This window comes from Aethalodelphis obliquidens, unplaced genomic scaffold (genome assembly GCF_003676395.1).
Source record: "Aethalodelphis obliquidens isolate GAN/ISIS:26980383/991018 unplaced genomic scaffold, ASM367639v1 scaffold4, whole genome shotgun sequence".
NCBI lineage: Eukaryota > Metazoa > Chordata > Mammalia > Artiodactyla > Delphinidae > Aethalodelphis > Aethalodelphis obliquidens.
The window spans coordinates 79,927,293-79,945,334 of record NW_020837948.1 but is presented as its reverse complement, the minus strand read 5'-3'; the positions used below and the strand labels follow the sequence as shown (position 1 = coordinate 79,945,334).

Sequence of the window (18,042 nt, the reverse complement as noted above, 5' to 3'; positions counted from 1 at the left end):
CCCCTCAACTTGTACATTATAGAAGAGGTAAAAAACACAGGAATAGCTGGAAAATCCATGTTCTATTTAAGTTCTTTTCTTTGTACAGTTAGAGAATACCTATAATTAATTTTATGATGATTACCAAGTAAAAGCCCTCTTGGAAATCTTATGATGTAAAGATAGAAAGACAGAGGCAAATCTGTACTCTTTAATAAAACAAAATGTTTGATTAGAGTATATTGATAAAATAAAATATTCATGATTTTACTTTATTTTCTGTTGAATTTATTAATAATCTTTATATATGTATGGCTTTGAGCAAAGACAAAAGAAATTCTCTAACTCGTCCCTGATCATACAGTTGTTGTAAGAATCAGCTATTTTACTATTTTCCCAGCAGCAGAAAGACCAATCTTTTCAATAATACATTTCTTTCTGTACAGTTTAAAACTCCATACTTATGGGTTTACCTATGTACAGAGAAAAGAGGTCACTTTTCAACTAGCAGTGGACTTTTATGTTACAGGAATGTGAGTCAATTTTTTTTTACCTAAGTATATATATTCATACATATATATGTATATAATTTACCCTGTACCACTTTATTAGTTTGACATATAAACCTTAGGGGTTTTTTTTGTCCATTCTATTACAAAGTGAATAAAAATTTTATGGTTGCACTGAAAGACCATGCAATTCAATTTTGCTTATGTTTCCCAATAGTGCTCAAAATAAAAAAAAATTTATATATATAAAAATATTTCACTACCAAACCCATTAGTCCTATCAAATGTAAACCTTTAATAATTTAAAGGACCAATACATGATCTTAATAAATCGAAGTTAATTCTCAATAGTTTAATAAAATAAGAGTTTTGTACTGATATATAAATGGTCTTGCAGCTTCCACATAGGTTCTAGGTAGACTGAACAATCCCTTTTTCACACCATCCCTGATGCGCCATCAGAGGTCACCAGCACATTCATGATAACATCGCACTGACTAGCATGGTTGATTCCTTCCACACAAGCTGGGATCTGTTAGAAATTAAACATAACAACTCATTCTGATATTATAAGTATTATATCCATAAAAGGCATAACAGGCAGCATGGATCCATTTTAGAGTTTTTGCTTTTGTTTTTGTTTTCTGTCCTCAAGTCTATCTGGAGGCCCTGCCCCATTTAATGTGTAATCTTTGTTAAGTTCTTCTTAAATGTATCGCCAGTGTCAGAGATACGGAAGACTTCCACTTTAGGTCATTCTCTTAACGGGTTATTTACGGAAGTCGGTTATTAGGAATCTTCCAATTGTGTTCCAGTCATCACCACATTCGTGGGTTGTGTTAGGCACAAATGCTTTCTAAGGGACTTCTTTGAGAAGAAGCAGATGTTCACAGATCATGAAAAGAGTCAAGGAAACAGACAAACAACAAAAACGATGCTCACAGACATTCAGTTTGACCCCTGCTTGCTGTCACCATGTCTGTACTTTTTTCAGCACATTTAAAATAACAAACCTCCCATCTAAGGGCTATGTTAGTCACCACATGTCTTAAGATTTACTAACCATTTAGTTACAATACACAAAGAGCAAAGTGTGTGTTCCCAAACAGATATGATGCTATAGTGTATTTATTTTTTAAAATTAACACCGCAGTAAACTACCAATTACAGTGAAGACACAGAACACACTGGCAACTCCAAATCAAGCTGTGGTTTACAAATCATTATTTAAATGATGATAATAATAATAATAACATTAAATGAAAGTGAAAACCTCACTTCTATACTTAAGTCAGAGATCCAAGTCAGCCTTATAGGAATTTTAAGATAGGCAATTAATGAATGGTTATACTTTTCCAGAAATGAGAAATACTGTAAGCCTTTCCCTACAATGACTGCTTTGAATGTATTTTCTTTTTTTCCAAAAAGCATGCAGGGACTATTTTCAGATGCTTGATTATGGCAAGAAGGAAGAAAAGTAATGATTTTTGGTGTAATACAAGCAATTTGTAGAATCGAGCATACAATTTTGCATAAAACATTGCAGGTTAAAATAATATTGTAGGTTTCAAGCCATTGCATTACAGTTGACTAACTGTCACAATTAGGTGTTGTAAAATTTAAAACTCTAAGTTTTGAAGTGAAGCAATAAAACTAAATTCTTAAACGATGACTTTTACCTTCACACAGCACAGAATAGCTATCTTTGTTTGGGTTGAAAAAGTTATTTACAACTAACATTGATTGAGTCTTGGTAAAAGTCCGATAACACATGAAGAGAAATATCCCCTCAGCTTTCTGAAAGATCGATGGACATGTTTGTGGTTAGAGACAGTCATAACAGCGTCAATGCTAGTCTCCTACCATGGCCAAGCATATGGTGTGTTCTTTAACCTAATTCAAAATTCAAAGCACCAAAATACAATTTAGATCTAGAAAATGGGACTTGCTATTTAATCCTCCGTAACTGATGATTAACAATTTAGATGCAGAGACACTGCTAATGAGAAAAGTTTTGATTGGTGCTGTTTAGTAGCTCACTTGAGTTGCCTTTTTAAAATCAGAGTTTTGCTTCCATTGAATCCAAGAACTCTTCATAAAATAGAGAAATACATATATCAAAGGAATTAAGTAAAAGTAGGTTAAAAATAAATAATCTTACAACAACATTTTAAATCCTTTAATGATTTAAAGAAAGGAAGACATAAAACACTGAATGCTAAACAAGTCTTTTGAACTTTTCTTGAGATTTTTAGATATAGATTTAATAGTATATGTGTGTATATATATATATTTTTTACATTTTGCATGTAGGCCAGAGCTGTCTAAAATATCTCTTCATAGTAGGCTATAGGGATCTATCAGGAGATAGAATAAAATAAGATCTGAGAATATTCTCAGTTTATTAGAGTATTTCTTTCTGCTTTGACAATCAGCAGGCATCATAAATTTGAAGCAAATCTTGGCTTTTCTGTCTCTGGGTCTGTATGTAAGACTGAGGAAGACTCCCTCTGGTGAGCAGCTGCTGGTGGAGGGGGTGCCGGTGGGACTCCCCGGCTGGGGGGGATGGCTCCCGATGACATCTGTCGGAACAGGGTGACCCGCTGGGGGACCGTGCCCCTGATCCCTGCCTGCAGGCCCGAGCCGTGCACCGTGGTCACGGGTGGAGGGATGGACGCCAGGGACTCGCCCACAGTGGGATGTGGTCTGGAAATCAGGGTGGAAACCTCATGGGGCAGCGAGGGCTGCGAGGCCGAGAGGGGCCTGACTTCTCGGGTCAGGCTGGTGTTGTGAAGCGCCTGCGTGCTCTTGTGCACTTCGTTTTTCGGTGCGGAGCTGCTGGGTGTCTGTGGAGTCTGGGGCTGCTGCTTGGTCTGCGGTGGCTGCTGTGCCTGCTGCTGAGTGAGTGACAGCTGGGAAGCAGTGGGGGAGGCGTAGTGGAAAGTTCGAGTGGCTAGCGGGCTCTGAACGGGAGGGCTGCAGACCGCAGTGGCGTAGGAGCAGGGCGAGAGGATGGCCGACGGCTGGGGGGTCTGTGTGCTGGGGCTGGGGGAGTGCAGGTTGCCATGAGACAGACTGGTGGCTGTGTACACCGGCGGAGATTGCGTCCTCCCGCGAGAGGTCGGGGTGGTAGTTGAAGACGTGGAATTCAGGGCTGTCATTTGAGGGTAACTGATGGGACCGATGGCCTGCACCATCTCCCTGTCGTGTTTCACAATCTGCTTCAGGATCTCGTTCTCCTGATTGTTGAAAACTCCAGTGTTCAGATCCTTCTGGAACTTTTGCAGAAGAATTGAATTTTTCTTTCCTGTCAGCGAAAGGAAGATAGGCACTTAGAAAGTCTATAAGTGACTGATGACAACTCTAAGCGCGACTGGCTCCTGCAAACAGAATGATGGCAGTGTTTCATAGAAGAGGCTTAAAAGCCAAGCACTCACCTTTAGACACCAAATAGACACATGGCTCCTGTCTCTCACGCTTCCTGTATCTTTCTGGGAAATCTCACCTTCTGTACGAGTCAAGTTGAAAAGTCTGTAATATGGCAAAAGCCATCTTACAGAAGAAATGGAGAGATCTGCATGAGGGTTACCTTGGGAGAAGAAAGGGCATTTGGAGCAGGATGGGCCCGAAGTCAAGATTTCAGTTTAAAGCTTCTTTTTCAAGAAAGGGCAATGGAATACATACTATGTGACAGGCACCCTACCCAAGGCTTTAGGCAGATTTATTTTATTTAATCCACAACTCTTTGCGGTAAGTGTGCTCATAATCCCACTTCACCCAAAAGGAGACTGGAACATAAGAAGGTTAAGAGTAATGTCCAAGAAAACATAGTTAATAAGTGACAGAGCTGGGACAGGAAACCAGTAGATCTGATCACAGATTTACTACAGACTATGAAGCAGCCACATCTATATCACGTTGAGTGTTTGCTGGAAATGAAGTCTCCTGGACCTCATCCACTTGCTGCACCAGATGCTGCCTTTTACTATGATCCCCTGGTAGTTGTCACATGCAAGTTTGAGAAGCAAAGGCCTTTGCTTTTGACCAGTGCCCTACACCAGTGGTTCTCTGCTGTACCTGCATATTTTTGTCATCTCTAGAGCTTTAAGAGTTACTTATTTACATCTGCACCCTAACAATTAAATCAGAATAAACAGACATGGGTCCAGATTTTGGTACTTTAAAATAAACTTTCCCCAGGGGATTCTTGTGTGCAGCCAGATTGAGAACTATTTCATAATCTTACTTTTTTTTTTTTTTTTTTTGCGGTATGTGGACCTCTCACTGTTGTGGCCTCTCCCGTTGCGGAGCACAGGCTCCAGACGCACAGGCTCAGCGGCCATGGCTCACGGGCCCAGCCGCTCCGTGGCATGTGGGATCTTCCCAGACCGGGGCACGAACCCGTGTCCCCTGCATTGGCAGGCGGACTCTTAACCACTGCGCCACCAGGGAAGTCCTATCTTTCCTCTTCTGAGAGGTGGTTGTGAGGATTCAGGGGCATAATGTATGGCAAGCTCTCAGCTCATTCTAGAACCTCAACAAGTATTACCTCTCCTTCTCGCTATTGTCTTTGGAGTGGTTTGCAATAAGGAGATGTTCTCTGGCAAAATAACAATTAGCACCAATTGTAGGTTGATGTAAGAGGGGAAAATCAGTGACTTTTTAATGGCATCATCACCTAGGTAAATATGGTCACTGAAAAGTAAATCAATTTGCCATATCACTAAGTAAAGTATCACATCTAAACTAACAAGGAATATTTTCAAATGGAAATGTATGATATAATTTACTTGGCTGCTGGGAAAGGCAATCATTTTAAATGACTGCCAAAATGAATAGTTCTCTCTCTCCTTACAGAATTGTCCTAATTTCCCAAAGAACAAAGACTTCTACGTTAGTAGAAAACATAAATGCTTACTTTGCATATACCCTTAATTAACTATAACATATGCATTTATAAGCAATGGCTACAGCACTGAGAAGGATAATATTTTTTTTGTGATCATGTGAATAGTCAACATTTCATAATCTAAGTATCTGGGACCTTGTGGAAAAATACTATAACTTTTAATGCACTGTTAGAATTTTGTGAAGATTAAAAATGGAAATATTGGTGCTCACTAGCAATTTTATTGCCTATATTATTGATTGCAAACTGTTTCATGCAAACTTTCTTATAAAAAATTAACTGTAATAAGTTAGATGAAAGTGATGCTCTATCAGATTAACAGAAATTCTCTATTGAAATATCCTGATTTGATGCTTTTGCAAAATATGTTTAGCTGGCTTAGGAAGAAAACTCATATGCTCAGAAATTAGTCTCTGGCTCTACCATGAACACTCACACACCACAAAGAGGGAAGTTATTTTCAAATTAAGTAAAGATGCTTTTAGGTATACTCGCTTCTTTTATGGGCACTGTCTTCTGGACACTCCGTCCTGTTACATCTCTAAGTTATCAATAAGATTTTTAATATGTGTCCTGTGTCTAATGGTAATGTCCAAATACTACATTTACTTCTCCTAACCTAATTTCAGATCCTTATGCACTCTGTTGTCCTACCAATATAGAAGAAAAGAAAGATGTAAAGTGCAGAAGAAAAGCTGACACAACCATACGTCAATCAAAAGTCCTTACCTTTAATAAAAATGAAGCAGTTGAAGTATCTCTTTATTTACTTTCCAGTGATCCCAACCCCAATCTCCTTTGAGTTCACTGATTCCTTCATCCCTCCCTAACTCTCTTCAACAATATTCATTGTGTACAAGGTACTGTGAATGTAATAGTAAATGAGATATGATCTCTACATTCATAAAGCTTAGCATCTCTAGAGCAATTTAAATAATAAAAGCAGTGCTGTGATGGAGGAACTTCCCAGTAGTAAGGGAGAATATCTCCAGGGTACTCAGACTATTAAGAGGGTAGAAGGTCAAAGAAGGTTTCTACAGGGACGTGATGTCTAAACTGAGATATGAAAGCTAGTAGAGTTAAGCAGGGAAAGGGAACAGAGGAGGGTAGGGTGCAGGAGGAGGATCTGGGTGTGGAAGATGAATGCATATCACCTTCCAACATCAGAATGTTCTAGCATATCTTGGGAAGTTAACAGCAAGCCAATCTGATCTAACTTTACTATGGCAATTATTCAAATCTTTAAACCAGTGTAACTAGTAAGGTCTAACTTACATATTTTTATTTGAGAGCAGAGAAGATTTTTAAGATAAGTTGATGTTTGCAAAGTAAAGCATCTATGTGGGCACTTCTATTAAGGTTTTTTCTGCTTGAGTCTGTATTACAAACATTTCAAGAAGTTTCTACTGAGACAATGAAAATACACAAGTTTTCAATTCTTAATATAAGAATAAATGTAAAGTTGATCCTTAAAAATGAAAAAAAAAGCCTTGTGGTAAAATTTAGTTTGTAATGTAGACTCATACTATTGCATTTTTAGTTCTATTTTAATGCTGTGTAGAATTTTTAATCATTGTTTTTTACCTTAAGATTCAAATTGTTTTGGTATCACTGGTAAAATCAGATTGCGTAGCTAGAAAAAATAGAGATGAATAAACAAACCTAGAATACTTAGAAGAGAAAGTTAGATAGAGCCTCAGATCTTTCTAGAAATATGGCGAGAGCTAATTGCTATTTCTATATTTCTATGTTAATTAATAAGCAATCTATATACTAGCATTTGGGACTTATGATTGCAAATATGTATCAGCCCACTAGATTAAAACTGAATTGTGGGCTTCCCTGGTTGGCGCAGTGGTTGAAAGTCCGTCTGCAGATGCAGGGGACACGGGTTCGTGCCCCGGTCTGGGAAGATCCCACATGCTGCGGAGCGGCTGGGCCCGTGAGCCATGGCCGCTGAGCCTGCGCGTCCAGAGCCTGTGCTCCACAACGGGAGAGGCCACAACAGTGACAGGCCCGCATACCACAAAAAACAAAAAACAAAAAACAAAACTGAATTGTGCACAAAGAAGAAAACTGAACAGAGTACCTATCCGATCTAGTCGGTCAATGGCTACTGTCTCAAAGGCTCTTCTCATCATTGGATATTCCTCCAGGACCTCATTGAAATTGTCCACAGAAAGCGAATAAAGACGACAATATGTATCAGCTCGAACACTGGCAGTGCGTCGTCCCTTGGTCAACAGGCAAATCTCTATAAAAACAAAGAAGAAAGATTTGTTTGGCAATTTTCTTTAAAAGGCCATTAAGACCTACCACAACTAAAAGAAAAAAGTCTCATGGTGTGAGAAACCAATGATTAGTAACATTTTCTATTTTATCAGGAAATCCTTTCTGATAATTAAAAGTGCCCAATTTCTAATACTCAATCTTAAAATATTATTTTTTTTAAACAATTGAGACTTTTGGTTCAAAGGGAAGGCTGTAACAAAATTATCTTCTTCCAGTTCCAATTCCAATTCACCTGAAACAAAAATATGCAGAAGAAAGAATAATAAATCCAAAATGGAGTTGAAAACAGGAAGAGACTATTCTCAGATAGACGTTCTTATGAATTCTGGAAGGCAGAGAGCAGATGGTATTATATAGACAGAAACCAAAGTGAGCCCAAAATCATTGGCTTAGAAAGTCTTATGATTAAGCAAAATTGAATCACAGGTTCAGATGTATGCATTATAGGAATGTTTTATGTAGTTCATATATTCCCAGTAAGATCAGTATAAAAATTATATTCCAAATGTACAGAGGGGATTTTCATTTAAGTAATTTCTAAGGAAAATATTTTGTTGTAATTTTGATTCCCAATATATGGTAAGTAAATATTTGCAAACGTGGATTTTCTTATTAGCTAGATAAATAAATGATAAAAGTGAAGATTTTCTATTTCATTTCCCAAAATTTATGTATTAAAATCCTATAGACTTTGCTTCTTTAAAAAATTTAAATAATTGAAAAACTTTCTTTCAAAATAACCTATTTGAAAAAAGGAATGGGAGAAGTGTTTCTGAAATGCACTGTCTCCTAACAAAAGGAAATAAGCAAAATAATTATTGAAAGGGGCCTAAATTCATACTCCTCTGAACTTATTTAAAGAATTTCAGTTCATGTTGATAAACATAGTGAGTAAATTATATGGTAGGCATTATGTCCTTGACGTTAGGGCTGGAAACATGAATCAAACATCATATCTACTTCTGTATTACTTATTTGCTGGTAGTAAAAAGAAAAAGTTCATTTGAATTAAGATTTCATTTAAAATGCAAGCTGGTGAGAGCAATAATATAGAAGGCAGGCACTCTGGGAGTACTAAAGAAGTGCATCTGAACCAATCTGGCAATTGAGAGGATTTTAGGAAATGCCACCTAAGCCACCAATTATGTTGTTACTGTTCGTGCTCATAAACATTTCAAATTTAATAAACAATATTGTGGTCGGGCCAACATGGCAGAGTAGGAAGACCCTGAGCTCACCTCCTCCCATGGGCACACCAAAATTACAAATACATACAGAGCAATGTATGTATGAGAATGACCTGGAGACTAGCAGAAGAGATTTTCTACAACAAAAGATATAAAGAAGGAACCACAACGAGAAGGGTAGAAGAGGCAGACATGCTGTATAGTCAAGACCCATAACCCTGGGTAGGTGACCCACAAATGGGAGGATAATCACTATTGCAGAGATTCCCCTTAGGGAGAGAGGGGTCTGAGCCCCACATTGGGCTCCTCAGCCTGCGGGTCCTGCACCAGGAAGATGACCCCCAGAAAGTCTGGCTTTAAGGCCAGTGGGGCTTGCATTCTTGAGAGCTGGAGGGTTGTAGGAAGTAGACTCTGCTCTTGAAGGGTGCACACAAAATCTTACACCCTCCAATACCCTGTGCAGAAACAGTAATTTGAAGAAACCTGGGTCAGACCTACTTACTGATCTTTTAGAGCCTCCTAGATTGGCAGGAGGCAACTGGGACACACCCTGAGGACACAGATGCTGATGGCATCCATTTTGGGGAGCTCATTATACCCCAATGACACTGATGCTGGCAAGCACCACTTTGGAATCCTCCCTCTACCCTATTAACACTGGAACCCAGCCCCATCCACCAATGGGCCAGCGCCAGCCCTGGGACTCTCTGCGCCATGCAGCCCACCATGCTGGGACCCAACCCCACCCACCAGCAGCCAGCAACCTCTGAACCAGCAGGAATCAAAGGTACATTAGATGATACAGAGGACTGGATCAGTAAATTGGAAGACAGAGTAGTAAAAATCACTCATCTGAACAGAAAACAGGAAAAAGGATTTTTTAAAAAAATTAGGATAGTTTAAGGGACCTCTGGCCAGGACAACATTAAGCATACTAACATTTGCATTATCGGAGTCCCAGAAGGAGAAGAGAGAGGAAAAGGGAGCAGAGAACACATTTGAAGAAACAATAGCTGAAAAATTCCCTAACCTGGGAAAGGAAACAAACATCCAGGTCCAGGAAGCACAGAGAATCCCAAGGAGGATCAACCCAAGGAGGACCACACCAAGACACATTATAATTAAAATGGCAAAAATTAACGATAAAAAGAGAATATTAAAAGCAGCAAAGTAAAACCAACTAGTTACAAGGGAACTTTGCATAAGATCACCAGCTGAGTTTTCACCAAAAACTTCACAGATCAGAAGGGAGTGGCATAATATGTTTAAAGTGATGAAAGGAAGAAATGTACAACCAAGAATACTCTACCCAGCAAAGCTGTCATTCAGATTGGAAAGAGAGATAGAGATTTTTACAAACAAGAAAAAGCTAAAAGAGTTCAGTACCACAACCAGTTTTACAAGAAATGTTAAAGGGACTTCTCTAAGCAAAAAAGAAAAGGACAGAAATAGAAATATGAAAGTTATAAAAGAAAAAATCTCATTGGTAAAGGCAAATAGACATTAAAGGTAGTAGCCCAACCAAACATAAATCTAGTAGAAAGGTTAAAAGAGTTGTGCACCTAGAACTAACATAGTGTTGTAGGTTAATTGTACTTCAATTATTTAAAAAAAATATGTAGACACTGGGAGGAAATGCATCAGAATGCTAATGGTAGTTATTTCTGGGGGATGGGGATTATGGGTGATTGTTCTTTTTTACGTCAGGCTTTTATGTAATTCTAGCTGTCTGCAATGAACATTCATTACTTGTAAAATTAGAAAGAAAACAATAAATGTGATTAAAAATGAAAAAATAATATTGTGGACTGTTCATGTTTGTGTGCACGTTTGTGGGTGTATTTGTGTGTGTGTACCTTTGGTGTGCGTAGCAAGATAAACCTCTATTGGTCAGTGTTTAAGCATAAAGCATATTATCATATGATGGAATTTGTCAGCTACTCTAATTTTAAAAAAATGTAATAAAAGTATTTTCGACACTACCCCCAAATTAAACTCCTGTGTCACTATAGTACTAATGCCATATTATATAACTTATGATTGCTAAATTATGTCAAACATACTGATGAGAAATGTTTTTATTGCTAAGTGTTGCTTTCAAATCTGTACAAGTTGTCATATAGAATGGTTATAAGCCTCTTGGAAAATAATCCAATGATACATAACAAAGACCTTAAAATGTATCCATACACTTTACCCAGAAATTTCACTTGACAATCTAGCCTAAGGAAATAGTCTGTAATCAGAACAATGTTATTTACATGGTGATATACATTATGCATTTATGTATGCATCTGAAAATATGGGAATACCTTAAATGAATAATAAGTCAAGATTCATAATCAACTATGTGGCAATTATTAAAAGTAAAGCTTTTAAAGTCTATGTATTAATATTAATAGTAGAATGGTCATGAAAGTTTAACAGAGAAAAGCAGGATACAAGGTTTTAATTATAGCATGATAAAAATGATCACATATAGTATGAAAAAAATGACAATAAAATCTACCAATATGCACTGCTCCGTTGAAAAATATTCCTTTATGTAGATATACTGTTTACATTTTTTTTCAACTTTCCTTTATCTAAATTATTTTTATTTGTGGATATACAACTTTTATTTTTTAAAAGTTACTTAAAATTTAATATCTAAGTGCACAGAAGAGAAAAAACCCCAAGATATGAAGGAATATAAACAAACCTAAAAATAGTGATTATTATTGTAGGTGATTTCCTCAACTTTACCTTTCATTTTTTTTAATGTATTTTTAATTTGACACTTATATTTTTAATTTACAAATGCTTTCCACTTTCTTATATTTGTTGCTTTCTCATTATATCGTTCTCTTTTGTTGTGAATGTAATATCCTCTATCTTCTGGTAGTTGTTAGAGATCTGGTTTTGAATAATGAATATATGCTACAATATGGATATATTGTATGTGGATGAACCTCAGAATATTTCACAAACATAGTGAAAGAAGCAACACATGACAGTCCATATAGTACGTGCTTCCACTGATATAAATAATCCAGAAAAGGGAAATCTATAGTGACAGATAACATATTAGTGGTTGCTTGGGGAAGTGGGTGGAAAAGATTAACAATAAGTGGGCAGGAGGAATCTTGTTGGGGTGATGAAAACCTAAACCTGTTTGGCTTGGCTTTCATAGTGTTGGTTTCATAATTTGGGAAATTTCTAAAAAGATTGAATTGTATACTTTGAATTATATATACATGTTGCAATAAACTGTAAAATGGAAACAAAAAGTTTTGTCTTTATATTTTATCTTTATTATATTTTATATTTTAGTTTCTGTTCTGTTTTCTGAATTCTTTCTCTTTACTCTGGAATCATTGTTTTTGTCTCTGTGTCTAGATCTTTCCCTTGTATATTAAATGTTTTCTTCAAGTTACCTGTTGATGTCCATTTCTGTTGAGGATGAAAACTCTAGTGATGTGGCAGCATTTATTGATCTGGAGTTTCTCTTTAGGGTGAATAGGTGGGAAGTTTATCCTCAAATTTCCCTAAATGCCAGAATAAGGAGGGCTGTACTCCAAGGTTACCAATATCTCTCTTAATTGTTCTAGTTCTCTGCCTTGTTCAGTTACTTTAGAGAAGAACCACTTGCTTTTTTCTCTCCTCAGGAAAATAAATGCTTGGTTACAGCCTGTTCTGCAATGTCAAGGGAGGGACAGAGAGTCCACTGTACCACACAGAGACCTTCCCTAAGTCACTGTTTACCCTCACTTTTCAGTTGGCCCTCTGTCATCACACTGTCTCTTAGCTAGCAGCTTTTCTGGAGTTTTGCCAGGAGCTTTGCTCTCTTCTTGGTCATAGCCCTCAGCATTATATTCCAAGTTCCCTCTACTTTTCCTTCAAGTTTCATCAGTAACCACGAGCATAATTTTAAAAAAATTGTCTTAAACAACAGAAATTTATTTTCTCACATTTCTGGAGCCTGGAGGTCCAAAATCAGGGTGACAGTATGGTTGGGTTCTGGTGAGAGCTCTCTTCCTGGCTTGCCGATGGCCAAATTCTCACTGTGTCCTCACATGGCAGAGAGAGCCCCCATCTCTTCCTTTACCAACACTGTCACTAATCCCATCAGGAAGTTCCCACCCCCAGTCACCTCATCTAATTCAACTACCTAAGGCTCCACTTCCAAATACTACCACGTTGGGGATTAGGGATTCAACTTATTGAACTTGGGAGAGACAAGGACATCCAGTCCATAACACCATGTCTCTTGTCCTGAAATACTATTTATGTCCCTCTTGCTCTTTTAAAAAAACTAAGCTAAGAAACAAAAAACAAAAAAACAGCTTTATTGAGGTATAATTGATATACCAAAAATCTGCACATATTTAATGTATACAGTTTGATAAGTTTGGACATCTCCATGTACCTCTGAAACCATCAGCATATCCGTCACTTCCAAAAGTTTTCTTAACTGCATGTTACAGAATACCTGAATAATACTGGCTTACCAATAAAATAACTTAATTATAAAAATCTGGGAGGCAGGGCTAGTGTGGATTTAGTATCTCAGTGATGCTGAGGCACTGTGCTGGCATGACTTTATTTTCTTGGCCAACCTCTCATGATCACAAGTTCAAAGCAGCAACTACAAGAATTTACATCCTCATACAGTGTCCACAGAGAGGGAGAGACTTCCTTCCCACATTTCTTTCTTTTTATTGTGAAAGCAAAACTTCATAATATTCCTTTACTACTTTTAATTTGGTCTCTGGAAAGGGAAGAGATAAAGACATGTATTGAGGATCATCTTATGTAAAGAAATGGATTTGTATTTACTTTTCTGTATGCTTAAAAATTATTTGAATATTTTTCACAACGAGCCTATATTTATATATTACTTTTGTACTTTAAAAAATAAATTTAAAAATTAGAAAAAATATAGCTACTCTCAATACTTATAGTCATTTTGGAGACATAGTAAAAATAGATTTATTTCAGCATAGATATAAATATATTCATGTTTTCTCTAGATTATTCTTTGCAAATGATTTTCTGGTTTCTATTGTCTGGAGTCCTCGTATAATGGATATACAATATATGTAGCTAAATGGAGTAGATGGACATGTGTTACATGGTATAGGTCCCCATAATTAACTGATGAATCAGTTAAATACTGTCTTTGGTATGAGAAGAAATCTTCCTAGAGGATGGTGCTTAAATAATATTTTAGGCCTATATAAAAAAATGAGTACAAGTTTTATGAGAAAACTTCAGAGGTGTTATTGTCCAGCAAATCTTACTTCTTAATTAAATTCTATTTAAAATACAATGTACTTATGTAATTCTTTACCTTTTGTGATTTTTTGAATGAAAACTGATATTTCAATATGGTTGATTTCTTGCCAACTAATGAAGTAGAATGCTATTTTGGTGATTTTCTGCAGCAGTGATGGTTACCTGCTGATTCTGCTACCTTAACAGACATCCAATTTCTTAGGTTATTTTAGAGATTTTTTTTTTCTTTTTGGTGTAGTATAAAGAGTATTGGCCTGGGATTAGGAGTCCAGTGTTACAGTCTCAGACTGATTGATCTTGGTTGTGAAGATTTGGACAAATACTTATATTCTCTGGACCTTCATCTATTTATCTGTAAAATGTAAAATTCAATTATATCTCTAGAGTTTTATCAACATTCAGTCCATAACTTCAGACTTCGGTCATATTTTATATCTAAAGTTCCACTGAGTTTTACATCTTTAGTGCTTCCATGGCATCTGGTAGGTGTTTAATGTTTGCTGAAATGAATCATTGAACCAAAGAGCAACATGTTCTACAAAATGAGTTTCAATCACCTGTGGAAAAACTAAGGGCTAAATATAGATTTTCACTAGCAAAGTCCTTTCAGAAGTTATCTAGTGAGCTGTGCTCATTCCCAACATAAAACTCTTCAGTCTTTATCTCTCAACATCTCTTCAATAATTTCTTAGTGAGAAACAGATCAGATGAGGGTATATTCATGAGGGTATATTCTAGAAATAGTCACTGGTCAGTGTGAAAACCTATTTAAATAGTCCTTTCTTCTTTTAATGCCTCCATACTCTTTGTTTCCACCGTGAAGAGAAATAAACAATGCCACACACTTAGCAATGAGAAAAAGTAACCCTGATCATAAAAGAATCTTAGATTTCATGAACTGAATTTCCAGATTCCATATGAATAGAGTAGGTGTTTCTTTGTAAATTAATTTTCTCTTGATAATAAGTTATTTTGGGGATCTACTTATTGAGTGAAGAGAGTCCTGTGTTAGGTGTTACAGATTGAGTTTTTGTGTATTTACGCTGTGCGTGCGTGCATGTGTGTGCATGTGTGTGTGTAAAAGACAGACAGAAAAACCAATTTAGTCATTTGTATCTCATACTATCCTTTGGGCTCCTTAGGAATTATGTAGATATTAGTTCATCACTATTTTTAATTTCTTGTATTGTGTTTTCTACTTGTTTCCTAACTATTGACCTTATCTCCCTAGCTAGTTTAAGACATTTTAAAGACAACAACCATACAGTAACATTATTTTATCCCTAGCGGTGCCTGCTGCCTTGGGTTCTTAGCCCAGTGAAATTGTTTTAAAATGCTGATGAGTACATCAATGATAGTGGACAAACCCCAGATTGACACTAAATTCTAGCCTTAAGTTTTAAGATGGCATAATAATGGCTCCCCTGCTGAGGATCTTCTCTTTGCAACAGAACTTGCCGAACACTTTAAGCACCTTCTTTAAGCAGCACAATATATCTTTGAGGTTTTTGTGTAATGTATATAAGGAAGAAAGTACCTAGAAGGTTTGGTAATGTTTTCTTCAAGGTGGATATGTTATTACTCACTATCTAGAAAATTAACTTGCTTTTGGGTGCTCAGATTGACTTCCCAAGAAAAATAAAATAAAATATAAAATGAAATAAAATTGAACTCCCCAAGAACAAGCTGAGTGCAGCTTACAGATATAACCTTTTAAAAACAAAAAAATAAAAATAAAAACAGAGTCTTCTGGCATATTTTCTAGACTCTGTTGCTTGTTTCAATCTTTCTGCCCTTTTTCCTTGTTTGTCTACTCTCTGAGAACTCAACTAGCAATTTCCTAGTGGTGTAATCACTGCTTTAAAAATCTTAATGCAAATTTACTTGGAAATATATCCTTTCATCTGGATACAAATTTCTAAATGATAATTAAGTTCACAAGTAATGGGAAATTGGCATATTAATTTTATTTCTGCATTATTCTCCTGTTTTCCTCTACAAGATAACTTATTTTCTTTACAGGTTAAGTTATTTCACTTACTCAAGAGGGAAACCGAGAGTAATGCATTCCATCACAGGAGTATTATAAATCTCTGTTTCCGTTTTTCAGCATCATAAGAAATGTGTCCCGGGAGATTAAATTTGGCCTACCACACTATATATATATATACTTTTAATAATCCTTAGGGTATGAGATATATCAACCACCCAATGCTATTTTTGCTGACATTAGTTAACCCTGATTATAAACATTTCAGTCCACCTGACATTACCATCACCTATATAAACAGTCATTTTATAAGGTAGGGCAAATGGCCTCAAGAATTTTGCAACTCAGAAATATTTCTCTGACCTCTAAAACAGAGCTTGATATTGCAGTAACACAGAGTTAATCATGAACTTATGACATGTTTTGTAAGGTAATGACAGTGTTTAAACCTGAGTTTCCAGAATTTATGGGAAAATTTGTGCTCGGCTGCTCATAGTAACCTAAGCAAGAGCTGCTTCCATCTTTTATACCCGATATGATGAACTAAAAGTAATTCTCTGCTGTGCATTAAAATACTAATTTCCTAGAAATTATTTGGGTTTCTAATCCAGTGCCTCATAATAATGTGCAAGAGGAAATATCACTTTTTTTTTTTTTTGGTACGCAGGCCTCTCACTGTTGTGGCCTCTGCCGTTGCGGAGCACAGGCTCCGGACGCGCAGGCTCAGCGGCCATGGCTCACGGGCCTAGCCGCTCCACGGCATGTGGGATCTTCCCAGACCGGGGCACGAACCCGTGTCCCCTGCATCGGCAGGCGGACTCTCAACCACTGCGCCACCAGGGAAGCTCGGAAATGTCACCTTTTAGCTTTCTATTTGTATTTGTAATCTTTCCATATTTGTATTAGTGAACTAGTAAAATACCACCTCTTATGGCATGGTGAGGTAACATTTGGCTTAAAGCAATTTGTATATCAAGCTTGGCTGGTAGAAGAAGCACTTTACGTGTCAAATGGATCTAAATAAGGATCTAAAATTTAGAGTAGGATAAAACATAAAATAGATGTAAATTTTGTAGTATTGATATTTGATGTATTTTGAAACATTTCACATTTTTAAAATAATTTTCTGAAAGAGAGATTAGATATAACATATTTCCAAATACAGATATATATTATATATAGATAGATTTTATAGCATGACAGCTATTCTAATAAACAGAAAACCCAATTCTGCTTTTTCTTCTAAATATCTAACTGAATATTTCAATTCCCAGAGAAACAGTGGTACTTACACAATTATTAGTGTCCTCTGCTGCAGCTCATGCAGTGATTTATGATTATTTATTCATTTAAAGTTATTATCTTGTCAAACGAATCTTAGCTCTCCCCATATGTTTGGTCAATTTATTTCTCTTAAAACACGAGATTAGGGTGGTCACCTGGGGCTCTGAGTATTGACTCTAGTAGCGACACCTCAGACAACTTATGCACTGGCAAAATTGTTATGAGATTTACCTAAAAAAGTGCCAAAAAAGTGCCCGGTACAAGCCTACTGCAGTATGGACACGCTCACAACATAAGTTCCTTTTTCCCTTATGTTTCTACTCCTTTCTCTGTATTTTTTCCTGTGATTTTGGCTCTACCTGCTAGAACCAAGGAAAAAGTAATGCTTCATAGATCAAGTAACCTTCCAAATTTGTGAAATATAACAGCCATCTCCCACACCCTCCACCTTCTCATAAACAATTTGTTCATAAACTAACCATCCCAATTCATTAGACTTGTCTCAAGTAAGATGGCTTCACACCGATGGACACCTTTTCTTAGTTACCCCAGGGAGAATTCATCTTTGTGCCTCTACTCTACTTTGATCATCTTGCATCTTAGCCTCTACAGCAC

General features: G+C 36.7%; 1 protein-coding gene across 1 annotated transcript in view; it reads right to left on the bottom strand.

Moving 5' to 3' along the window:
- Positions 1-250: 250 nt before the first annotated feature.
- Positions 251-18,042, bottom strand: part of HCN1 (hyperpolarization activated cyclic nucleotide gated potassium channel 1) — a 368,665-nt gene continuing 350,873 nt past the window's right edge. Inside the window, exons 7-8 of the mRNA XM_027101143.1 lie at positions 7,487-7,651; positions 251-3,795 (exon numbers count right to left, since the gene is read on the bottom strand). Coding sequence (XP_026956944.1) covers positions 2,930-3,795; positions 7,487-7,651 — 1,031 coding nt within the window. The 3' untranslated portion in view covers positions 251-2,929. The remainder of the gene's footprint in view (positions 3,796-7,486; positions 7,652-18,042) is intronic.